A 24841-nucleotide genomic window follows, 5' to 3' on the forward strand; every position below is an offset into this window, starting at 1 on the left:
AATAAACTAAGCACAGCGTAATTTGGTCATTTATAATTGGGTGGTCTGGGTGAAGAGAATTGCACCATAAATCCCATGCAAATATGTAGGGAAAATGCTTGTCTGTAAACAATGCAATGAAGGAGAAAAGAAATACTACCTTTCTCACAGTAGCGTCCTGTCCAGCCAAGTCCACAAATGCAGGTCCCATTCACGGGATCACAGATGCCACCATTCTTACACAAACATTTTAGCTGACACTGGGGGCCATATCTTCCCTGGGGACACACTATAGTAAATTAACAAAGTGGTTTTTTTAAAGAAGAAACAATAATTTAGTGCAACACAAAAATGAATGCCATAACTAAGGGAGATAATCTCCATTCCCTGGACAGCTTCCCACTGTACAGGAGAAGCAGGAGACTTCTGGTCTTTCAGGTGTTGTTGGGAGTCCCTACTCCCATCAACCCCATCAAGGATGGTTGTGGTTGTAGTCCAGGAACCACATCTGGAGGGCCACAGATTCCCCACTTTGCTCAAAACAATGAAATTGTAAAAGACAAGCAAATCTGTACTTCAAGCCAGGAGAAGGGACTGTAACATGGACACACAAATAAAGAAAAGCCATGGATTGTTGATGGGGTGATAGCCAGATTCCCTATTTCACTCTGAATGTGAAGCTGTCTTCTACAAAGTCTGAGTAATGGACCATCTAGCTATGTCAGTATTTGTACTGATTAGCTGTAGTGCTCTATGGTTTCAGGCAGGAATCATTTGCAGCCTTGAGATGTCAAGGATGGAACCAGAGACCTTCTGCATGCAAAGCAGTGAGCTACAGCCCTTGCCCATGAATATTTTTCCTCAAAGGAAACTGAAGGTTAAGGCAGGAATGAATGAAAGGATTTTTAAAGCCCATTCGTTCTCACAGGGATGATTTTACCCTTGCTCTTTCCATACGATCTTTATAAGACAGAGGAAGAACTTTGGTAAAACAAATTAAATGGATCAGAATACATTTTAAAAGAACCATTTCTTTATGGAAACACCATTGAGCTGGGGATGGGTGAGACAACAGACAAGAGACAGAAGCAGGTAGGAGGCAATAGCATGACAGTGGTATTGAAACTTTTGCATGCATTAGCCTCCAAGATTGGAAACTCTGACCATTCTTGAGGGAGTACAGACATTTATTAATATTTTGCATTTGTTCTGGCTTTTTAAAAGCTGATCATCTCATACATTGAAGGCAGTTAGGTCCAATTCGGCCAGGTGGACAGTAGCACTTGCCCATCACTGAGTCACAATGTCCTTCACCACAGGAGCAGAATAAGGCACAGTCCTTCCCATAGTGATGCTCTGGACAAGCTAAAAGGAAGAAAAAAGCAACATGGTTTGCCAGCTCATTGCAAAAAGTTAAATCTGCAAGTTCCTTTTCTTAGGAGAAGGCTGTTCTTTTTACTCTACTAAGGCTGTGTACCCAACACAGACTTAAAACACATTCAGAGAATTACCCCCCCCCCCCATTTCCTGGAAGCTGCATTTTGTTAAGGGTGCTGGGAATTGTAGCTCTGGGGAAGGCAGGCTACAGTTCCTTACATAGTTTTGGGTGGGCAGAATGTGCCCTGAATGTGCTTTAAAAGCATGGCATGTACATAGCCTGTTTGCTAGAAAATATTTAGCATCGTTAGACATTTTGTGTTAAATAAGCTCCACTGCTTCCTCACCAGGGGCTGGGATTGCTCCATGTTTAAATGTGTGCCAGCAACTGTACTCATTGTGATATATGGAGCTCACTTCCTCATGCCCAGTGCATGGGCTGCCCGCAGACATTTGATTGGCTACTGTGGGAAACAAGACACTGGCCTAGAGAGGCACTTACTTTTCCCACAGTCCGCTCCGATGAAACCAGGCAGGCAGTCACAGGCTCCTGTCACAGTGTCACAATGCCCTCCATTCAGACACTGACATGCTTTCCGGCAATGCGGACCGTATGTTCCTTTGGGGCATCCTGTTGAAGTCAGGAGAAAGCATCTCTGAGAAAAGCCATTCAGTGCAGAAACCTGGGCTGTGTAGACACAATGAATTTCAAGCAAGTGGCCTCTCCTCACAAGAATTCTGGGAAATGCAGAAGCTACAGTTCCCAGGATTCTTTGGGGGAAGTCATGCGCTTTAAATGTATGCAGTGCATGCAGCCTTTGGTGTGATCTTGGCAGCCCTGGTTTACTCCAGTCACATAAAAAAAACTGGGTGGGTCCTGATTTTAGAACAAAGGGGCCAAATGGATGACAGTAGACTACTTTTTCTCATGCTTATCTTCCTGCAATTCCTCCACTCACCCAATACTTTCCCCTCAACTAAGCTCACATCTAGGCTTCAGCTGAGGGGAAGAGACTGCAGTGAGAGCTTTATATATGACTGGGGATCATCCAAGTTCAGACCAAATGGTTTTCCTCCATAATTTCTTAGGGGTTTTTTATGCCACCAGCCTCTTGGCTTCTGAGCCAGGAGAACCCCAACATTGAGTCAACCACAAGAATCAAGGTGGCACTCCTACCTAAAAGACCAGCACCAACTTTTTAGCCCAACAGGGCCATGCAACCTCCATCGCTGGTCAAATCCACACCTCACAGCTAAAGAACACAGTTTCTCCTAAAGAATCCTGGAAACTCTGGTTTGTTGAGGGTGCAGGGATTTATAGCTCTTTGAGAGGCAAACTACAATTCCCAGGATTCTTGGGGGAGTGAGAGATATGCTTAAAATGATATGGTGTGGATCCATATCATCATTGCAGCAGGCAATATTGAACCTACCAGGCTCACCACTCTGAAAGGACCACTTCATAGCTACTCTCACATCCTTCAATAGGTACCACCTATATCCTGAATGTGTCATAGTTTAAACAGGGATGTTTATTAGCATGCTTTCTCTCTTTTGAATGCTTGGAAAACAAAAGTTTATCTGCCCTCCCCCTGCAATGAGTTTAGTTTCCTAGTTGGTTGGAGACCAAGGAGACGTGAATTCAAAAAGTAACCTTGAGTCACTGCAATACCTAAGAAATCTCTTTTGCTTCAAATATACAGTCAACAACCGATCAAACAATCTGAGTAGATCAGTTTTCCTCTCTCTTTTGGCAATTTAAAGACATACACACAGGGAGACAGAGAGAGACACTTGAATTCTGCTGCTTTTGGTGTCTATATTTGAAATCTCGGTTCCTGGCAGAGAAAACTGAATCACTCCAGCATCCTTTTTTAATATCTACCAAGCGGATAGAACACACCCTTCATATAATGACCTCATTTGGCTTGTCTTACGATGAATGTCTCTTTCGCCCACCACACTTCCCTTCTGGTCACTAGTTGGCTTTTGTTTAAATAGTTTGCTATTTACTCTGCATCAGACACCTGAGTCTGAATCTCCCCCCCCCCTGCCCCACTCCCTTGTCCCCACAACTCTTACTTGGCAAAGCTCATGGAATTGTTTTCCAGTTCACACTGACACCGTTTTGTTCCATGACTGGAAATGGTTAGGGCAATTCATATAATCCTTCCTCTTACCAGTAAACTTACCCTCCTAACTTGCTATATATTTCAGTTCAACTGCGAGCAATGGATCACACACGTCTGTGGCCAACATTTAACTCAATTATCATTTAATACAGCGCCCTTGTCTGTTCCCACTTTCCCAAAATGGGCTGTCTGAAGACGGCGCAGCCAGTTCACACACAGCCCTGCCGTTTTCGTATGCTAAGCACCCATAAAAAGAGGGTTTCAGCTTCCAACTGCCAGTTATCTAATAAAGACATTTTCTAATTTAACAGTTTCCTGTGTATCTGTGTTATGTTTTTTTTTTTCTGGGAACTGCAGGAATGGCAGCCAACCCTCTAAGTCATTTCCTGATTTCTTCCTTCTGGCCTGGATTAGTCCTGCCATGACCATCAGTTCTTAAATCCTTTCACAGCAGTAGCAAGTAGTGGGGGCTTTCCTTACCAACACACACACACACACACGAATGATCTGCAAGAACAAAACCAAACCCCACCCCCCACAAAACACACACATTTGAAACACCACCATTGCTGCAGTCAAGGATAGGACATTGCCTGTTTCATGTTTTGCTCTGGTTATAAAGTGTTTTTGAAAAGTTAAAGCTGGAAATTGGAGTGTTTTTTTTGGTTCATCTGGGGTGGTGGTGCCCTCTTGCGCCCCCATGGATGAGCATGCTCCCCATTCTCTCTTTTTCTCCCACCACCCTCCACACACTGTTTGATGTTCCCAGTAACAGCTTCCTTCTGGAACCCAGATGTTCTGAAGACCCATAGCGCAGTTCGGCTGTCAAAACTGAAAGATCACCTGAGATCTACTGAAAAACCGATGAGCCAAATTAGCACATGTAACAGCAAATGCATATTTGCAACATGCTTGGATTAAAAATAATATAATAGTAATAAAAAGCAAACAGCATCAGCTGAGAAGGGTGATTATTCATGGAACTGACAGGCAATTTCACCCTTTTCTCCTCTGCTGTGGTCCTAAGGTGAATCTCAAACTACTATTTGCTTTAAGGGAAAAATCACACATTGTTGCAGCTGAAGCAGAAATGGTTGATTGCCACACTCACCCATAGTCAACCCTCTGGGAATGGCCTGTCAAAGTAGGTGTGGTCGAGATATAAAAGCAGCATCTGAGTATCACAGTTTTTTGTGGCCCTCCTAGCACCCTGCCCAACGTGTCCATTTAGGGGACAGGACTGAAGGCCACACGGACCCATGGTCACAAATCTCTGCTTAAAAACCACCTAGGAAGGAGAGTCCACCACCTGTTGTGGGAGTCCCCACCACAACTCTTAATGTCAGAAAGTTCTTCCTGGTGTTTAGTCAGAATCTCCTTTCTTGTAACTTGAATCCATTGGTTTGGGTCCTAGCCTAGAGACTGGGAGAAAACAAGCTTGCTCCATCTTCTTTGTGACAGCTCTTTAGACATTACAGTGGTGCCCCGCAAGACGAATGCCTCGCAAGACGGAAAACTCGCTAGACGAAAGAGTTTTCCGTTTTGGAGGTGCTTCGCAAAACGAATTTCCTATGGGCTTGCTTCGCAAGACGACAATGTCTTGCGAGTTCCTGCTGCTTTTTTTCCCTTTCCCCCCCATTTTCTAAGCCGCTAAGCCGCTTATCAGCTGATCCGATCAGCAGATAAGCCGCTAATAGCGCTAATCCGCTAATCCGTCAATGGGCTTGCTTCGCAAGACAAAAAAAACGCTAGACGAAGAGAATCACAGAACGGATTATTTTCGTCTTGCGAGGCACCACTGTAATTCCTCTTAAGAAGGAATGAAGATGATTGTGGAGCTACCATTGAAATCAGCCAAGTTACCCCCCCCCATCCTAACACTTTGTTCAACTGATCAGTGTCCTGGTATCATTATGGTGCCTCCTTTTCCAACCAGGTCCTAGCATCACGGGTTGGGGGAACAGGAGTCTGGCTTTTTCAGCATCCGTTCCTGGTCTCTTTAATGTGTAGCTCCACCCTTAACCAATGCTTGTTGCCATTCAAACACCTTGTTTCAGTGTGCCTTTCATCTGGATACAGCTGAGTGATGCCATGACATTTACTGCTCACTAGAGCAAATTTAGATGTTGGGGTGTGTTGCTATCGTGCATCAGACATATATGCCCTTGCACTGATTTATGGGTGAATAAAACGATTCTTATTGCTAGGCTATCTGTTTCCTTTGGTCCCTGCCAAGACACTATTTCAATTCTTCACTCCAAAATTCGAGAACATGAAAGCCCAGTTGCTCTTGGCGGCTAAAAGCCTCTGCTTACCAGCCAGCTACACCTTTTATGGATAATTTCTTGTGCTGCTTTTTCTCTCTCCCTCTCATAGTACTATAAGTATAGCAATTGTTGCCAGGAAAGGTTTCCAGCCCTATCCAACCACATGCTGGTTGGACTCAATCCAGCTCAAGTTCTTTGGGAGAGGCTTTGTACACTCCCAAACTATTTTTTTTATTTTTTTTTAAGCATACTAAATGTTCCTGCCCTGGAGATAGTAGAACCATAGAACTGTAGAACTGGAAGGGACCCCAAGGACTATCTACTTCAACCCCTGCAATTCAGGAATATGTGGGGGATTGAACATGCAACCTTGGCCAAACCAGGCTAATGGTTTGACCACAGGGGTCCCTTTTTCAGCATTAATCTCCAACCAAGCACCAATGTTCTATGATGCATGAAGCTGCCTTACACTAAAACAGACTGTTGGTACATCTAACCCAGCGGCAGCCAACACAAGGTCCCCTGCAGATGTTTTTGGACCACAGTTGTCATCAGTCCCTGCCAGCATGGTCGATGGTCAGGGATGGTGGGAAATGCATCTCAACAACTTCTAGAGGGTACCACCTTGGCTATCTCTGACCTACCCTAATATCCTCAGCTCAGAGGGCCAACCTAAATATTACACAAAGAAGCATGTGAACAGATTGTTGCTCTTTTCAGGTAAGGTTTGATGACATGCCAGCAAATTCAGGTTGTGCAGTTATAGTTAACTGGGAGGTCTCCTGCAACATACCCACTTTCCCCAAATTTCTAGCTTTTTGTGATAAGTGACTGGAAAACATGGAATAATAGTCGATTTGATAACATCATCTAACCTCTACATAGACAAATCAAAATGAATGCTCATTAAATAGCCAATGCCATCAAAAACCTTACTGCAAAAAAATAAAGGTGAATGCTCAGTAAACTGCTTGGAAGTGCCCATTCTTGAGAGGCATCTAGCTTGGTCCTGTCTAGTAATTTGTTCTTCATGATCTCAGGCATGAGTGTTTCCTAGACCGGCTATCCAAGACTAAAGATGAAAACCATGTATTCTGCTACTGAGATGTGTTTTCAGTAGTAGAGTCCATAGATACACAGGTTCAGGCATGCTCATGCAGAGCAAAGATATGATTTGGGAGCGGAGAATCCTATTTCTTTCATTTCCTCCATTCTCTTATTTAGCTTGCCCAATGCACTGAGTCATCCATAGGAAGGAGCAAGTTTGGCTGTGTTTGGTACAGATGTCAATGTGGGACACATGGGGCTACCATGTTCTCAGAGGATCTTCCAGTTATGCTTCCTTGCAGATGTCTTCTCTCCTCTCCTACTCCTCTTGTCACCATTTGCCAAGCTGCTGTTGCTGTGAAACCATCATTCCAGTGGTGTGAGCCTTCCACAAGAACCTTCCATCAGTAAGATAAACAGATGGTGTCCAAGAACAGTGCAAATATCCTTTTCATGAGCAGTAAGGCTTTGTAATAAAGCTAGCCAGGGTCGAACGAAGCATCTTCCAACAGTTAATTAGTATTATGATTTACTGAAAAGTAGTGAATCATTAAATTAGTTTCTGCTCTTGTAAATATGAACAACTGACAAGGAGAAATGTATGTGCCTGTTAAGTCCCATTGAAATAAACAGAATGTAAATACTTGTAATGCTGTGCTGGACTGCAACTGCAGGACGCAATCCATCTGCAATTACTATATTATGTATTTCACACTTTATGCCCTTTTATTGGACTGAAAGCTTCATGGGACCAATCCACAGGACTTGATCTGGAAATATCGTGCAACTTTGCAGGATCTTGTAGGGCAGGAGTAGGGAACCAGTAGCCCTCCAGATGTTAAAGCTATAGTTTTCCCAGTAGTGATGTATGGAAGGACCATAAAGAAGGCTGATCGCCAAAGAATTGATGCTTTTGAATTATGGTGCTGGAGGAGACTCTTGAGAGTCCCATGGACTGCAAGAAGATCACACCTATCCATTCTTAAGGAAATCAGCCCTGAGTGCTCACTGGAAGGACAGATCCTGAAGCTGAGACTCCAGTACTTTGGCCACCTCATGAGAAGAGAAGACTCCCTGGAAAAGAGTTGGGAAAGATGGAGGGCACAAGGAGAAGGGGACGACAGAGGATGAGAAGGTTGGATAGTGTTCTCAAAGCTACCAGCATGAGTTTGACCAAACTGCGGGAGGCAGTGAAAGACAGGAGGGCCTGGTGTGCTCTGGTCCATGGGGTCACGAAGAGTCGGACACGACTAAACGACTAAACAACAACAACAACAGCCCTCCAGATACTGCTGGACTACAACTTCCATCATCCAGGACTGATGGGAGTTGGAGTCCAACAATCCTTGCTGTAGCAGTAGTGTGAGGGAGGACACATTTACCACCACTCCTCCAGCCATGGTTTCCTATGTTTGCTGCAAATGGGTGCAGGTAAGCCTTCCACCTTTTTGTAAAAGAGAAGTCAAATTTCTGTCTACCGTGGAAAAACAGAGGCAGCCCTGGATGTATGCTCAGCCAGTTCACAGTGGCATGCCTATCAATTGCTGAGTGGGGCATCAAGGGTTGACTTGCATGTGTGAATGGCCTATGGCAGCTCAAACACCACAGGGAGAATGCTCATATCATCCCATATCAGATCACTGCTTTACAATGGTGGTTGTTCACACATTCAGTAGCTGCAAAGACACAAAGCAAGCAATGTGCATGCATGTGTGAACTCACCTAATGTCTTTAGCCCTGGGCTAAAATGCCCTGTCTTCCTGTAAGATCAGAAAGCATGGGGCACACCAGAATAACTCCCAACTTATGTGCATCACACACAGCCTGCCAGAAAAAAAATTCCAGGCTGTGAACTAAAGGGAAGGTGTTTTATTCTTAGAAGAGGATGCGAACAGCAAGAAGAAAATGCTAATTTAAAGCTGCAAATAAAAATATAATGAATTATAATCCTCCTTTTTAGCCAGATCAGTTCGTGTTTCTTACAATTCATCATCTTTGTTCCACTCCTCAAATCATTTCACTGAAGTCACTGTTAGACACATGGCTTTGCTGATTAAAAAAAAAAGTTATTATGAAGAAAGTCTTGGCCAACTGGTGGTATGTCCTTCAGGTTACTCTGCATTCCTTGACTCAGGACAGCAATTTGTTTTAATTTGATTGTTCCTGTGAAGGTTGTGCAGTGTAAAGGCTGACTTTAACAGATTGCTTTTGATTTATTGTTACTTGCAGCATGTCTTTTTTATAACCACCATCCGCGCTCAGTTGAATGCTTTGAGCTTTTGGGAAACTTTTTGGGGGTAGTGTGTGCGAGTCAGAGGCAATGGAAGATATGTGAAACAGCTTTTAGAGATGTGTGAAATACTTCTCCCTATAAACTTTTAATTTTACCAAAAATATTTTGACTTCCCTTTAAATTCCCAGGGACATTATCTCTGAAGTGTATGCAGTATCTAATTTTCCTTTGCAGTAGCAACTCTCATATTCACTATCAGAAATAAATATCAATATCAATGTCACTTGATAAGGAAAATTAGGCCAAGCATATTTCCTAAATCAAGAAGATGCACCCAGCTTGTTCTCTATGCTGCCAACTGTAGTGTACACCCTTTTACAGAAGAGATAATCAATTACACCCATTTAAAGTCTGTGATAAATATGCTGATTGATTCATCATACCAATCCACCAATTAATGCTTTTAGCACTAATAAAATTGTTAACGGATAATTGGGAAAGAGTTCTTTACCCAGCAGAATGTGCTTTGCAATAAATTCTTCCCACCTATAAATCAGTCCTTTTATTTAAATTTATATCCCACCCTGTCCCATAGGCTTAATGTGGTTTAGAACATTTTAAAGTGAAAAACGACAGATAGAGTATAAATATGCACATAAATATATACTAAACCTGGGTTTGCCAACTCGCAGCCTCTATCTCTTAAATCTATAACCCTGTGTGATTTGTAAATTTAGATGCAGTACCAATTTGTAAATGTTATCAACCCTGGTTGCACAGATTTTTTAAAAAGCATTTCCACAGCCGTTTTAAAGCAAAGTATGACACCAGACATGTAGACGGAGACAGCAGTTGTAGATAGAAATTTCCTTCTGCACTGCGCTTGAAAATGCACACTTTGGAACAAACTATCTGAGTTTATTAATATCGGCTGTCAACATGGAGAGGAGTAAACCCACATGCACAAACAAGAACCACTCACCGCATGGAATTACAGTGGTACCTCGCAAGACGAATGCCTCGCAAGACAAAAAACTCGCTAGACGAAAGGTTTTTCCGTTTTCGATTTGCCTCACAAGACGAAATTTCCCTATGGGCTTGCTTCGCAAGACGAAAACGTCTCGCGGCTTTGTTTCCTTTGTCTAAAAACAAAGACATGTTTTGTTTATAAAGTTAATTTATTTTCCCTTCAAATTTGAACTGCTCTTTACAGTATGTGTGACTTTAAAGAGCAGTTAATAAACTGTTGTTGTACCAAATTTGGCTTTGTTTCGACTTTTTTTGACCATAGGAACGCATTAATTGATTTTCAATGCATTCCTATGGGATTTCGTGATTCGCAAGACGAAAAATTCGCTAGACAACAAAAATTGCGGAACGAATTAATTTCGTCTTGCGGGGCACCACTGTAAGTGAAATCATTTTGCAGTGGCTGTGCCACATCAAAACAAGCATGAGATTTGGGCCTGGTAATCCCCATTTTACAGATGAAGAATTGAGGCTGGGCAACATGGTCCGTGTGAGTTCATGACTGACCAACAATTAGTACCCAACGCTCCGAGGTCCAAGTCCAGCCTTCCCAATATCATCATCATCATCATCATCATCATCATCATCATCATCATCATCATCTATTGAATTCATATACTGCCCTATACCTAGAGGTCTCAGGGCGATTCACAGAACAAAATCAGAATATAAAACCACAAAATATATAATCAAAATAAAAACAACAACCCCACTGGCTTATGCTGGCTTGAGGTTGCAAATACAATGGCCCAAATGGTTCAAAATGGTGTTTAACTTCTAACACATCACCTACTTAAGCCCTAAACGGCCTCGGTCCAGTATACCTGAAGGAGCGTCTCCACTCCCATCGTTCTGCCTGGACACAGGTCCAGCGCCAAGGGCCTTCTGGCAGTTCCCTCGCTGCGAGAAGCCAAGTTACAGGGAACGAGGCAGAGGGCCTTCTCGGTAGTGGCACCCGCCCTGTGGAACACCCTTCCACCAGATGTCAAAGAGGAAAACAACTACCAGACTTTTAGAAGGCATCTGAAGGCAGCCCTGTTTAGGGAATCTTTTAATGTTTAATAGGTTATTGTATTTTAGTGTTCTGTTGGAAGCCGCTCAGTGTGGCTGGGGAAACCCAGCCAGATGGGCAGGGTATAAATAAAACTAGAACAGATATTTTAAAATATAATCATGTGACTATAAGTATAAAAACATATCTCTGCATTACCTAGGAAGAGAGCCACCATTGTTAAGAGAACGAAGGGCCAAGTCCCTATTCAAATCTGATCCTAACAATCAAGCAAAGGCGAATGTTGATGAAGCGAGAGTGACACTTACGAAGGTCACAGCGGATTCCGTAGTAACCTGGCAGGCAGCCACACTTGCCGGTGACATGATGGCACTCTTCATTCTTTCCAGAGCACTGACATACTTGGTTACAGTTCTCCCCATATGTGCCTGGCAGACAAGCTGAGGGAAGAGGAAATGTAAACCAATGAATTACATTTGTCTTGGTAAACACAGTGCTCAAAGAAAGAGCCGGGTAGAATTTATTCAATAAGACCGCTGCCTGCAGAAGAATGCTGCCCTCTGGGACTTTGGGTTTATTACGTTTGCTTGGGGATTACTTTGTGGTTTGATTTTGTTTTGCTCAGTCAATTTGTGCCCAACTGTCATGGGCCAGTTGCAATTTTCTTGTCACTTAGAGAAAGTCATAGGTTGATGTCAAGGAAAATCGACTAAAATAATAAAACTCAGGAGAGTCTCCCAAATATGCGTGGTGACTCTCTCGCCCACAGATGCCTTAAAGCTTCAAGTCAGCTTCAAATGCTTATGCTGTTTCTTTCCTGGTTCTCTCTCTCTGCCCTGGCGGGGAGCTCATGCTAAAAGTCTGCGGTTCAGGCTACGTGAGCTATTCTCCACCACAAATACAAGTGTATGTTTAAATTGTGTGTTTCCAGTGACATGTCATGGGAAAGCATCCAAGTTACTTAAGAGCTGGTTCACACATGCAAGGACACTTGATCATGTCACATGACAACTCACATAGAACGATAGAATTGTGGAGTTGGAAGGGACCACGACGGTCATCTAGTCCAACCCTTGCAATACAGGAAACTTTTTGCCCACTGTGGGGCTTGCACCCACAATCCTGAGATTAAGAGTCTCATGTTCTACCAGCTGAGTTATCCCAGGCGGTTAAACCAATTGATGTTAAACCAATCCATTAGCATGAATTGGTTAAAGTTAACATTGAAACTAATTGCATAGCATTTTTGAAGTGGTGTGAAAGTGTTATCTCTGATGGCCCATTCACACATTAGAGCCATCACTTCATGGATCTCTTGGCAAATGATGAATGGGCCTGTATGAACCGGCCTCAAGTGTGGTGGGAGAAATCAATGCTCCATTTCTGCACCTGCTAGGGCATTGGAGGAAATCGTGTGTAGCAAACACTATAGACCTTCAAAGCAAGAACATGCGAAGCACCCTTTGGGTTCAATGAGTCAAAATCTCAGTAAGGTCCAGACCCCGAGGTGGTTATCACCTGTGGAAGCTAAGATTTCTAAAAAAAGGCCCAATATGGAGGCCTATTGGCCAAAATATTGGGAATTGATTGAAAGAGTTGGAGATAATTGGAAGCTCCAAAGCCAGGATAAACTAAAAGGTAAGGTGCGAGATTGGTTACATTACGCTCAAATTCAAGAGGTATTCAAAATGGATAAAAAAGTGGGTTTCCAGTTGGAGAAATCGAAACTGGAGACGGAGTTACTAGATCCAAGGACTAAGGTACTTTCAAGAATGTATGACTTGCTGCTTAAATGGAACACACAGGATAATAATAATAATAATAATAATAATAATAATAATAATAATAATAATAATTTATTATTTATACCCCGCCCATCTGGCTGGGCCTCCCCAGCCACTCTGGACTGGACCTTTACCCATGATTAAATGGGCACAGGATGTAGGACACAACATTATGTCTGAGGACTGGGAAAGGTTATGGAACACCGGTATGAAATTCACGGCATGTAGTGCCTTGAAAGAGAACATTATGAAAATGGTATACCGGTGGTACATGACCCCAGTCAAGTTGGCTAAAATATATCATCTTTCTGATAATAAGTGTTGGAAATGCAAGGAGGCAGAAGGGACATTCTTTCACCTCTGGTGGACCTGCCCGAAAGTAAAGGCCTTTTGGGAAATGATACATAATGAGCTGAAAAAGGTATTTAAATATACCTTTTCTAAGAAACCAGAGGCCTTTCTCCTGGGCATGGTGGACCGGAAGGTGCCAAAGAAGGACAGAACCTTGTTTATGTATGCAACCACAGCAGCTAGGATTCTCATCGCTAAGTTCTGGAAAACACCAGATTTACCCACACTGGAGGACTGGCAGACGCAGTTGATGGACTACATGGAGTTGGCAGAAATGACTGGCAGAATCCGAGATCTGAGCGAAGAAACAATGGAGGAGGACTGGAAAAAATTTAAGGACTATTTGCAAAAACATTATAAGTTGTTTGAATGTTAAGATAGCGCACGATTAAGAAACATTATGCTTCTGCATTTTATTTTAAGCAAATGATAAAGTAAGCATTGATGGAAAAAACGAGACATATTTGAAACAAAATATTATGTTTATTAAGAGTCTTAAAATTAAATTACAAATTTTTGAAATTGGTAACATAATATATTTAAAGGTATAATAAGATGAGAAACAAGATAACAAATTGCTGAACTGGCTAGAACAATGAATGCAATGCTGAGAGGATGTGACGAGGTCCAAAAGTTGAAGGACTGTTGAAGGACGTTAAGGAAAGTTTCTTAATATTTTTTCTTTGTTTATTTTTCTTCATATACATATATATAAAAAATGTTTCTTGTATGTTGCCATGTAAACAAATTTGTTAACCTGTGAAAAGAAACGCAATAAAAAATCTATATAAAAAAAAAAACAAAATCTCAGTAAGGTCCAGTTTGAACGTAATGGGAATCCATAGGTTCCTGCTCTGTGTCCTGGGTTTATGGGCTACCTCTCTTTCTCCTTTGCAGCTCTCTCCCAAGCCTTTTCAAATTAGCCGCTCTGAAATTCTTGTTGGTGTGCCTTCCTACTGTTTTATGAGCGGTAATAACTCACTTGGTAGAACATGAGACTCTTCATCTCAGGTTGTGGGTTCCGGCCCCACATTGCGCAAAAGATTCCTGCATTGCAGGGGATGGACTCGATGGCTCTCGTGGTCCCTTCCAACTCTACAGTTATATCATTATGCTAGATACTCTGTTTCTGTGCTCCACTATCCATGCCGGTTCATTGTTTTCTTGTGCTGTATTTTGTATTTGCATACCTTATTGTCAGGTAGGGGTTGGTTTTTATTGTAAGCTGCTTTATGCCAGAAGTTCCTCAAAATTTATAAATAAGGGATACATCTGAGGTATAGATTTTAAAATTAATTAAATGAACCACCTTGCTTTAAATTAATTAAATGAACCACATACTGTTCTTCACTTCTTTCACTGTGGAACTCCCTGCCCATTGACACGAGGCAGGTGCCTTTACTGTGTTGTTTTCAGTGCCTGCTAAAATCTTGTTTGTCTAGGCAAGCCTACCCAGATACGTAAAACTGATATGTCTTTTTAACATTTCACTTTCTTGATGCATATTTATAACCTCTTCTCATGTCAGCTTGTTTTTAACTCTGACTTCTCTCCAGAGTTTTAATGTAAGTTTTATTTTATGTTAACTGCCTAGAGAGCTTTATACAATTAAGCAGTATACAGATCCCGGTGATGAACGAATGAATGAACAAATGAATGAATGAATGAATAATCTTATTCCTTCATGACAAAACACACACACACACATTAGGGGACTTACTTCTTTCGCAGCCACTGCCCACAAAACCTGGAGGGCAGCCACACTCCCCACTCACGTGGTTGCAAGGGACACCTGGAGGGCATTTGCAGCGCTCAGTACAATTGCTGCCATAGTAGCCAGGCAGGCAAGCTGGAGAAAATAAAAGCAAAGCCATCTCTGCTAGAAGTCTGAATATACTTCTAAGTGCTGTGACCTATCCTCTCCCTACGGCTCCAAATGGCCCTCTTGCTGTTCCCTAGAATTCTCCCCTCCACATGCCATTGTTTAACCCCTATTGTTGTCTGCAGTGTTATCCAGCAGCTTGTGCTCAGGATAAACAAGTCGAGTGAGCCATGCACAAGCCAAGAAACCACTGTGGGCAGAGAGGCAGAGAGAGAGAGAGAGATACAGTAGCCCAAATGAGCATGTTTTGACTAGGCTCCCCAGCTTTCATTTATTGGAAAACTATGGACAACTTCAGGGACGCGGGTGGCGCTGTGGGTTAAACCACAGAGCCTAGGACTTGCCGATCAGAAGGTCAGCGGTTCAAATCCCCGTGACGGGGTGTGCTCCCGTTGCTCGGTCCCTGCTCCTGCCAACCTAGCAGTTCGAAAGTATGTCAAAGTGCAAGTAGATAAATAGGTACCGCTCCAGCGGGAAGGTAAACGCCATTTCCGTGCGCTGCTCTGGTTTGCCAGAAGCGGCTTAGTCATGCTGGCCACATGACCCAGAAGCTGTACGCCGGCTCCCTTGGCCAATAAAGTGAGATTAGCGCTGCAACCCCAGTGTTGGTCACGACTGGACTGGACCTTTACCTTTATGGACAACTTCAGGTCAGTGGGATTTAAGATGTCACAGAGCAAAAGAGAGCTTAATGGGAACTTACGCTTGTCACACTGTTCTCCTCTCCAGCCCATTTCACAGTGACACACTCCAGTCTGGGGGTTGCAGGAGGAGCTGTGCTCACAGTCACACAGCCCTTCACACCTCTCCCCAAAGGAACCATTTGGACAAGCTGAGGATAAATTGTGAAACACAAGCAAAATCAATACGTTCTCTCCCAGAGGGCAGGGGGGTTGAATAATTTGAGCGCAACCACCACCACCTCAGGAAATAGTCAATATTTATCAATAGGGACATCTCAAAATTATGAGTGCCACACTGAAGGTCAGGATTTGTAATCTGAAAGGTGTGGCATAGAGTTAAACCCTGTAAAGCAAAATTCTAGAATGTTTTATCTATATTATGAGTGTCCAACCACACAGTTGAGGCCTACACATGCTGCACATCCTCTCTGGATATTTTTCATAACTCAGGAGTCTCGAAAGTTTCACATGCGAGTCCTATTCAGAGTAGACCCCCTGAAGTTAATGGACCTGGGTTAATTTCAAAGGGTCTACTCTGAGTAGGGCTACAACCTTATGAATTTAGACACATCAGTTTGCTAATATACGAAACAAGCTGGACTTAGGAGAATTCCACAGTGTCATCTGTGACCATTTATATACAAATTTTGTGTAGTTTAAAAATAAAATAAAATCACACATAAATGAGATGGAACAGACTTTTGGATGAACACATGTGAATAATAATAATAATAATAATAATAATAATAATAATAATAATAATAATAATTTGTTATTTATAGCCCGCCCATCTGGTTGGGTTTGCCCAGCCACTCTGGGTGGATATCCAACAGAATATTAATATTAATAATAATATTAATAAAGTGATAAAACATCAAACATTAAAAACTTCCCTAAACAGGGCTGCCTTCAGATGTCTTCTAAAAGTCAGACAGTTGTTTATTTCCTTGACATCTGATGGGACGGCATTCCACAGGCGGGTGCCACTACTGAGAAGGCCCTCTGCCTGGTTCCCTGTAACCTCACTTCTCGCAGGGAAGGAACCGCCAGAAGGCCCTCAGAGCTGGACCTCAGTGTGAAAGTGAAATGGGAAAGTGGCACTGACCAGAAACTGAGTGATCTGTCCACCCCTAGTTTCTGTAAAGTATTTGGCCTATTTGTGAGCTATTCCAAGATTTAGGACAGAGGTGGAAACCAAAGTCACACTGTCTACCATCAAGCATAATAGACAACGGGGTCCTTGACTTCAGTTTTCACCTGAAGAGAAAGAGAGCAGGTGTGTATGTAAAGGAAGCTACTGAGATGATAGGTTTTGAAGGAGGAGAAAGAAGCCATACCTTGAAAGGGGGAAAAGGAAGACAGGAGTCCCCATACCTGAAAGGACGGCAAAGAATCAGAGAACGCAGATCGAGTTTTTGCATTTGATTCAGTCAGCAAAATAATACACAAACATAGAAATCCAAAACTGGCTTATGGTGGGCTATAGGTCCACTGGGAGTATATGCTATCGGGAACCCACAGAAAGCCCCAAAACAGGGCACTCCAAGGCAGGGAGTGAGCAAAACGGAGCTGGCCTAGGAACCACTGGATCCTGAACCAGGTTCTCTGCTTTTGTGTAATGGCATCAGACCAAGTCGTCATGCTCCTTACCTTCCACTGCAGCCACTGTTGTTGCCCACCACCAGAGGGCGCTCATTTAGATTGCACCCTAAGACGGAAACCCTGAAACCATTCATTTAGGCCAGGCATAGGCAAACTTGGCCCTCCAGATGTTTTGGGACTACAACTCCCATCATCCCTAGCTAACAGGACCATTGGCCAGGGATGATGGGAGCTGTAGTCCCAAAATATCTGGAGGGTCGAGTTTGCCTATGCCTGATTTAGGCCTTTTTACCGAAGTCCCATTAAACACCAGTGCAAATGCTCCAGTGTAACGGATATCATTACTGCAGCTTTAGAGCTCCTATCTTAAGGCTTGATGCGGGACCAAGAGTTATGTGGGAGAGTGCAAAGGCACATAACTGCAAGATGTAGTGAGTGTAGTGAGGCACATAATCACAAATGGATATAGCAACACAAATATTTTCGATTATCACAGGGGCCTTTTATAAAGTTAAAAGAACTGTGATCCTTACGAGTATCACAATGGTCCCCAATCCAGCCTGGACGACAAGTGCATTTCCCAGAACGATGATCACAAATTCCACCATTGCTACAGCTGCAGCTCTGCTGACACCTTTCTCCATACTTCCCTGCTTCACACTCTGCAGTGAAAGAGAACAGACTTTCACTAGTTTATGAATGAAACTGTCCAGCCTGAAAAGAACTCAGTCTTGGCAGCTGACCTTCAGCTCTGCTTAGATCAAGTTAAACCAATGTAGGTTTATTGCTAGTGTACCGTTACTCACGCAAGCCCTTTGGGGACGAGCCATTATATGAACCGAAATGAATATGGAAGCAATATTGACAATATTTTCTCAAATTTACCCAGTTCACAGGCTATTCCGGTCCAACCTTTGGGGCATAGGCACTCTCCAGTCGCAGGATCACAAGTAGCTTGGTTTTGACAGATGCAGTGCAGCAGGCAGTCCTTACCATACAGACCCAGAGGGCAGGCTGTGGACAAGAATATATTTTTAGCTTAACATGAAAGGGCCATCACTAAAATTGTGCCTAGGAGTCATTTTAAAAAATGAGGATGAGGCATGTTCTGCATTCGACTGTTGCAAAGGACGCTTTTCGTACCTCATGGGTTCAAGAGTGCCATTAAGGGAGACCAGAGTAGTGAGCTGCCCTTGCTCACTATTATTCCTCAGGAATTTCTTGTTATGGGGGCATGAAAAGCAGCCACAACAGCAAATGCTCTTAAAACTGTGTGGTTTGAGAATTTTGCAATTTAACTTTGAGTGTTGGTTTGAGAACAACAACAAACTCGCACTATTATCTATTTAAAACCTGCTTACATAGAGAAGCTATCTATACCTCTCCTTATTTCTGAATGGATGATGATGATGAATGTAATTTATTGCCCTCTCTTCACCCCAAGGTCCCAGGGTGGGTTACAACAATTTAAAATACATTTGGGATGGGAAGGTGGGGATGCAATCTTGGCATCCAATGAAATGTGGGCATATGGGAGGTGGGGAAATGTTCAGTGTAAAAAGTTGTAACATGACCGTATCAAAAGATATTTGAGTTAAACTAATATAATTTAGTGTCGTTGGGTTAATGCTGCTGTCTTTTCTCCCGTTAATGGGGCAATGATGGCATGGGGCATGCCTCTACCATTTTGTCCAGCCTCTTTTCCTGCTCTTTTGGATGTGGCAGACATTTTGCATTATGCCACACCCCTATGACGGCCAATTTGTGCTCGTAACACTTTCTCAAAATTCCAGATGTTCCCACTAGCCCAGAAAGGTTGGTGAATTCTGATCCAATGTAAAAGGGTCCCAGTCAGATTGCTGACTGACATCTGAATCTCCTACCTGCAGGCGGTGTTTTTATGCATTAAAAAGTGGCATCCCTACCTGTTGTCACAAGTGGTACAGGCTATTTTACTATCTTAAGTCTCTACCATCTTACTGGGGTCGTGGGTGGTGCTGTGGTCTAAACCATGGAGCCTCTTGGGCTTGCCAATTGGAAGGTGGGCGGTTCGAATCTGTGCGATGGGGTGAGTTCCCGCTGCTCTGCCCCAGTTCCTGCCAACCTGGCAGTTCAAAAGCACACCAGTGCAAGTAGATAAATAGGTACCACTGCGGCGGGAAGGCAAACAGCATTTCTGTGCGCTCTGGCTTCTGTCACAATGTTCCGTTGCACCAGAAGCGGTTTAGTCATGCTGGCCACGTGACCCAGAAGGCTGTCTGTGGACAAACGCCAGCTCCCTCAGCCTGAAAATGAGATGAGCACCGGACCCCATAGTCGCCTGTGACTGGACTTAACCGTCAAGGGGTCCTTTGCCTTTTTTACCTTTCCATCTCATTCTACTGCATATGAAGACCAGACCTTTGTTTCATTGCCACCTTGATCTACTGTTTGGCCAAACCAGGCCTAAATTTAAATCCACAATGTACCTTCCTGACAGACCGGTCCTCTCCATCCAGCTGTGCATATGCATGCCCCAGTGATGTGGTCACAAAGTGCTGCGTTCTTACAATTGCAGCGCTGACGACAGCTTTGTCCGTAAGTGTTAATGTGACAAGCTGGAGAGAGGGAAAGAGAGAGAACGAACCATAAAGCCCAATCAGGAGACATCAAAGGACACATCAAATTCATTTGGAACTCAATTCAAGGAAAATAAAGAGAGGGAACTGATTCGGGATGGGCGATACTTTCAAGTCACGCACATGTGTTTGTATATTCATTGCGACTGACAAAGAGACCCGCAAATATGTATCATCATAACACAATTTGAATGGTTTTTTCTTTTCTTTTCTTAGAAAGTAACAATTGGAATCCTTTGCATGATAGATCAGCTGTCTTCTTCCAACAGAATGTCTGGGTATAAAACAAACTGCCACAGCCAGTTTGACGGGCTGTTTGTTTGGAAACTCTTCTGCAAAGCCTGGCTTTTTCTTTATTGCTGTTGGCAGAATCGCGGTAATACCAAATGAGGCTGATACAGTATCAGGCCCCTCTCAAAGGGATGAAGCAAAGGTGATATGGTCAAGTCTTGGGTTCCTGCTCTGCACAAATAAACTAAAATGTGCAAATACAGCACCAGCTCCTCTCAAAAAACAAACCATGCACACGTTTGCACCAAGTGTCCAAAGGAACATTTCGTGTGAAAATGCATAATTCGCATGCTTTATTCTGATTTCCCATTGCAGATTTTGCCATCTTTGTTTGAAAGGTGGGCATGGAGGTACCAGTAGCAGTTCAGTATTCTTTTGTCTCTTCTTTTTTATCACCACAGCTCAGAGCAGGGAAAAAAAGTCTGATCTGCTAGAATGCGGAGAGCTGTTTTATCCAGAGTCAGACCTGTGGCCTAATGCATGGAAAGAGAGCTGGGTTTACTGGACCTTTGGTCTGATACAACATTGCAATCCTACATTTTCTCCCTCATACATGACTCTGTGTGGCTCTACGTATGCAGATATATAGTACCTGGTGCTCATGTTTAAACTTAACATGTGTTGCCAGCTACCACAAGGTAAAGGTGGCATCCATTCCTGCTGTAAGCCTGATAGTACCACACACACATCTGCAACCATTTCAAAAATGTGCATAATGGGAGCATGATACAAATTTGCACCACGTGATTGGGCACTGTGAGCAAATATAAAGCTGCCTTACACAATGTGTATTAAACTACTGTGTGGTTGCATGTACCCCATGGTAGGTAAAAAGGTAAAGGTAAAGGACCCCTGGACGGCTAAGTGATTAAGTCTAGTCAAAGGCGACCATGGGTTGCGGTGCTCATCTCGCTTTCAGGCCGAGGGAGCCGGTGTTTGTCCGTAGACAGCTTTCTGGGTCATGTGGCCAGCATGACTAAACCACTTCTGGCGCAACAGAACACCATGACGGAAGCCAGAGCGCACGGAAATGCTGTTTACCTTCCTGCCACAGCAGGATCTATTTATCTACTTGCACTGGCGTGCTTTTGAACTGCTAAGTTGGCAGGAGCCGGGACAGAGCAACGGGAGCTCACTCCGTCGCAGGGATTCAAACTGTCGGCCTTCCAGTTGGCAAGCCCAAGAGGCTCAGAGGTTTAGACCACAGCGCCACCTGCATCCCCTCCCATGGTAGGACAATAAGCAATCACTGTATGTAAACAACTGATGACACCCATGTGAATGGGTCTGAAAATGGGGAGGATTCCTCCTGCCTTCATTGACCTCGTATTTTTCTCCTTGGGTCAATGGCTTGGGGCTGTTAGAGGAAAAAAGACAGACACAGCAATTGTCTGAGGTCACAAATCTATGACTGGGGTAGAGATCCTGAACGTTCCTGACTTCTATTTAAGGTTTTCCTTTCTATATTTTTCTGGCTTATGTCCCTGCTCTGCAGCATGGGATGTAGGATGCTGGCTTGAGCCATCTGTTCTTTCTCTTCCACATCCTCTGGGCGTGCTGGCAGGTGAACTTCCTGCTGGCCATGTCCCAACCCAGCAAGGCCTGCCATGACAGATGCAGAACTTCTGGTACTTTAGACAGCTGAACAAATGCCTTTGGGTGCCCTCTAGAGTACTAGACAAGAACAGCTGGTTCTGCCAAAGGGATGTGCAAGAAAACCTATCTTCATTGTGTTGCACTGAGCCATCACTGACTCGCTTTGATCCAAGGCTGCTGGACAGAGTTCAGCTCTGGAACCTATTGAAATGCTGGTCCTCAACTGCGGAACATCATTGTCACTCTAACTAATGATGAATTTACTCTCAGGGTGCCAACAGCACAGTAACCAAGGGCACCTAGCTGGAAGAGAGAGGTATCAGCGCCCTCAATGTAACTCATAAGTTTGCAGAAGTACAAAAAGTTGTTAAAAATCAGGACCCAAAATAGCGCAATAAAGATTGGGCATGCTTAGTAGGCACAAAACACTGCAACTGACATTTCACACGTGCAAACATGCTCCGAGAAAAGTGTTTTAGTGCTAATTAAAAAAAACAACTGATTAAAACAAGCACATGCACATACTCCTTTTCCAGTTAATGCCCGTTTAGAAATAAATGTCATTGCAAAGGGCTTTTCCTCCATCGTTTCATTCAAAGCATCACTGTGTTGTGATATTTCGGTAACATTTTGTATTGAATGAAACACACTTGTATTTAAGCAGTATTTCATTTATTTGTTTTATGTAATAATTATGGTGTTTTAATGCAGATTAAAGGATGGATATGTATAAGATATTAAACAGGATAATAAAACTATGCACGCGGTAATGGTCACTGCGTGCTGAATTGGAAAATACCCACCTGCCTGATTTGTCAATACACAGATTGTTTGAAAAGGCAGAAAAATAGCAGCATGGGCAACCAAACCTATAGAGGTTGTGCTACTCTTCCATTCTGCAAATGAATGACTGGCAATAGGGTGTTTTGTCTTGTCTTTAAAAAAATAAAGCAGGAAAATGAGCCTTTGGATTTGATAAATGAACATGGAAAAAACCAGATTTGGAAAGACAAAGTTTGGATTGATTTGGAAATGGGGGGTTGGACTGACCCCCCTATGCAGGGATGTTTGGACTTTCCGAGTCTGGCAATGGGCCGCCAGAGGTTTGGAGCTGCTGGGACTCCCAATCTTGGAGGGAATCTGAAACATGTTTTAAAATACCACATGGAGTCTAGTCTGGACTATGAGAAAGGGGCTGATGGGTCAAAAACACTACCAAGTTGGAGTGAAAGGAAAATATGAAGAAGAGCTGCGGAAGGGACATGGAAGAGATTTGAAGGCCTCGGATATAAGATCACCAGGTTAATGTGCCAGACTAATGGGTTAAAAAAAGGGGGGACTGACAATCCCAGGACCGGGGAGAGGGGACGCTGGAAGAAGATTTGGGTTGTTTTTATTCTTTTTTGTTCTTTTTATTATCAGAAATGTTTTATGAACGTTGGAAAAATGTTGAAAGGAAATTACTTGGCTCTTGTAAAAATGTTTAAAGAATTAGGTAAAAAGGTAATGGTTATGAGAAGTTGGTAAAAATAAGATTTAAGTCTTAAGTTTTAAGGTTTTTTATAAGATAAGATGAAAATAGAGTAAGGTAATATAATGACAGAATATTATGAATTATGGAAAGGATTTGCTGTGACAATTATCAATCAAGATACAAGAGATGGGAGGAGGAGGAGGTCATGGAAAGAAGGTAAAGAAAGTGGAGAATTTGAAAGTGATGGTTTTGTTTTTTGTTTTTCTTTTTTTGTTTTTGTCTTTTTTCTTTGTAATTCTGTCTTTTTTCTTTGTAATTTTAAAAAATTCTTTTTTCAACAGCATCTTAAAAAGCAGAGACATCACCTTGCCAACAAAGGTCTGTATAGATAAAGCCATGGTTTTCCCAGTAGTGATGTATGAAAGTGAGAGCTGGACCATAAAGAAGGCTGATCGCCAAAGAATTGATGCTTTTGAATTATGGTGCTGGAGGAGACTTTTGAGAGTCCCATGGACTGCAAGAAGATCACACCTATCCATTCTTAAGGAAATCAGCCCTGAGGGCTCACTGGAAGGACAGATTCTGAAGCTGAGGCTCCAATACTTTGGCCACCTCATGAGAAGAGAAGACTCCCTGGAAAAGACCCTGATGTTGGGAAAGATGGAGGGCACAAGGAGAAGGGGACGACAGAGGACGAGATGGTTGGACAGTGTTCTCGAAGCTACCAGCATGAGTGGTGAAACAAAGGCCTGGTGTGGACATTTAAGACAGAGCAGAACCAGATGTTAGAAGGGTGATGCAGGTGATGTCGAATACAGCAGCCCCCTCTATCCTGCTCCCCCTTCTCTGGTAGCACCTAGTAGTGCAAAATGCGACATCACAGCATCCCATCCCCAGCAAGCTGCTGCCCAAGGACATGAAACTGCAGGGAACAGAGTACAACCCCAGAGCATGGTCATATCATGCTAGGTGTTGAAGAAATGATATGGGGAAAAGGAGAGGAGGATATATGTTCTTAAAACATCTAACCCGGTCTCAGATGCAAGCATTAGTGGCTTCTATTGTCCCGAAAGCTGAATCAGCCATTTTCGCGCCTTCTGAATTCTTCAGTCCAAGTAAGCCCTGGCTACGAGTGAAGCTCATCAATGTTGCAGCCGTTTGCCTCAGTGCTTCAGACTCACCCTGTAGGTGCTGGTGCCCTCTGCCTGCTAACCGAGCAAAAGGGGCTCGTTTATTTTATTCCCGCTTGTTGGCAAGTTCTCAGCAGATGGGTTGCATCCTCCCTTATCAATAATTTTGAAAAGCTTTTTCATTCACGCCGAGCAGCCTCCCTAAGCCAGCGGCTTTTAATAGCATTAAGTCTTAGAGCAAATCAATTTCTGTCTCAATTATGCGCCAGTCTTGCGCTCCCCTCCAAACCTTTTACTTCTCTCTTAGGAGAAGATCTCTCCATCACCCGGCACCGCGAGGCCTGCATATAAATA

General features: G+C 43.2%; 1 protein-coding gene and 1 long non-coding RNA gene across 11 annotated transcripts in view; one reads left to right on the forward strand and one right to left on the reverse strand.

Moving 5' to 3' along the window:
• Nucleotides 1-20945, forward strand: part of LOC308585170 — a 58826-nt gene extending 37881 nt beyond the window's left edge. The window contains exon 4 of one of the 3 annotated variants that reach the window (XR_014007107.1): nucleotides 20689-20945. This is a non-coding gene — a long non-coding RNA (uncharacterized lncRNA). Of the gene's footprint in view, nucleotides 1-4257; nucleotides 4428-6979; nucleotides 7646-20688 lie in introns of those variants that run through there. The other 2 variants (XR_014007108.1, XR_014007109.1) reach the window with 2 other exon arrangements.
• LOC308584834 (uncharacterized protein) overlaps nucleotides 1-24841 on the reverse strand; it is a 228757-nt gene that overhangs the window by 8758 nt on the left and 195158 nt on the right. For 3 of the 8 annotated variants that reach the window (XM_081189917.1, XM_081189921.1, XM_081189916.1), the window contains 9 exons: nucleotides 19847-19975; nucleotides 18264-18392; nucleotides 17912-18040; nucleotides 15797-15925; nucleotides 14932-15060; nucleotides 11385-11516; nucleotides 1859-1987; nucleotides 1219-1344; nucleotides 140-268 (listed from right to left, as the gene is read on the reverse strand). In XM_081189917.1, the coding sequence (XP_081046043.1) occupies nucleotides 140-268; nucleotides 1219-1344; nucleotides 1859-1987; nucleotides 11385-11516; nucleotides 14932-15060; nucleotides 15797-15925; nucleotides 17912-18040; nucleotides 18264-18392; nucleotides 19847-19975 (1161 nt within the window). Of the gene's footprint in view, nucleotides 1-100; nucleotides 269-1218; nucleotides 1345-1858; nucleotides 1988-11384; nucleotides 11517-14931; nucleotides 15061-15796; nucleotides 15926-17911; nucleotides 18041-18263; nucleotides 18393-19846; nucleotides 19976-24841 lie in introns of those variants that run through there. The other 5 variants (XR_014007041.1, XM_081189922.1, XM_081189919.1 and 2 more) reach the window with 5 other exon arrangements.

This window comes from Podarcis bocagei (genome assembly GCF_964188305.1).
Source record: "Podarcis bocagei genome assembly, chromosome: 4".
NCBI lineage: Eukaryota > Metazoa > Chordata > Lepidosauria > Squamata > Lacertidae > Podarcis > Podarcis bocagei.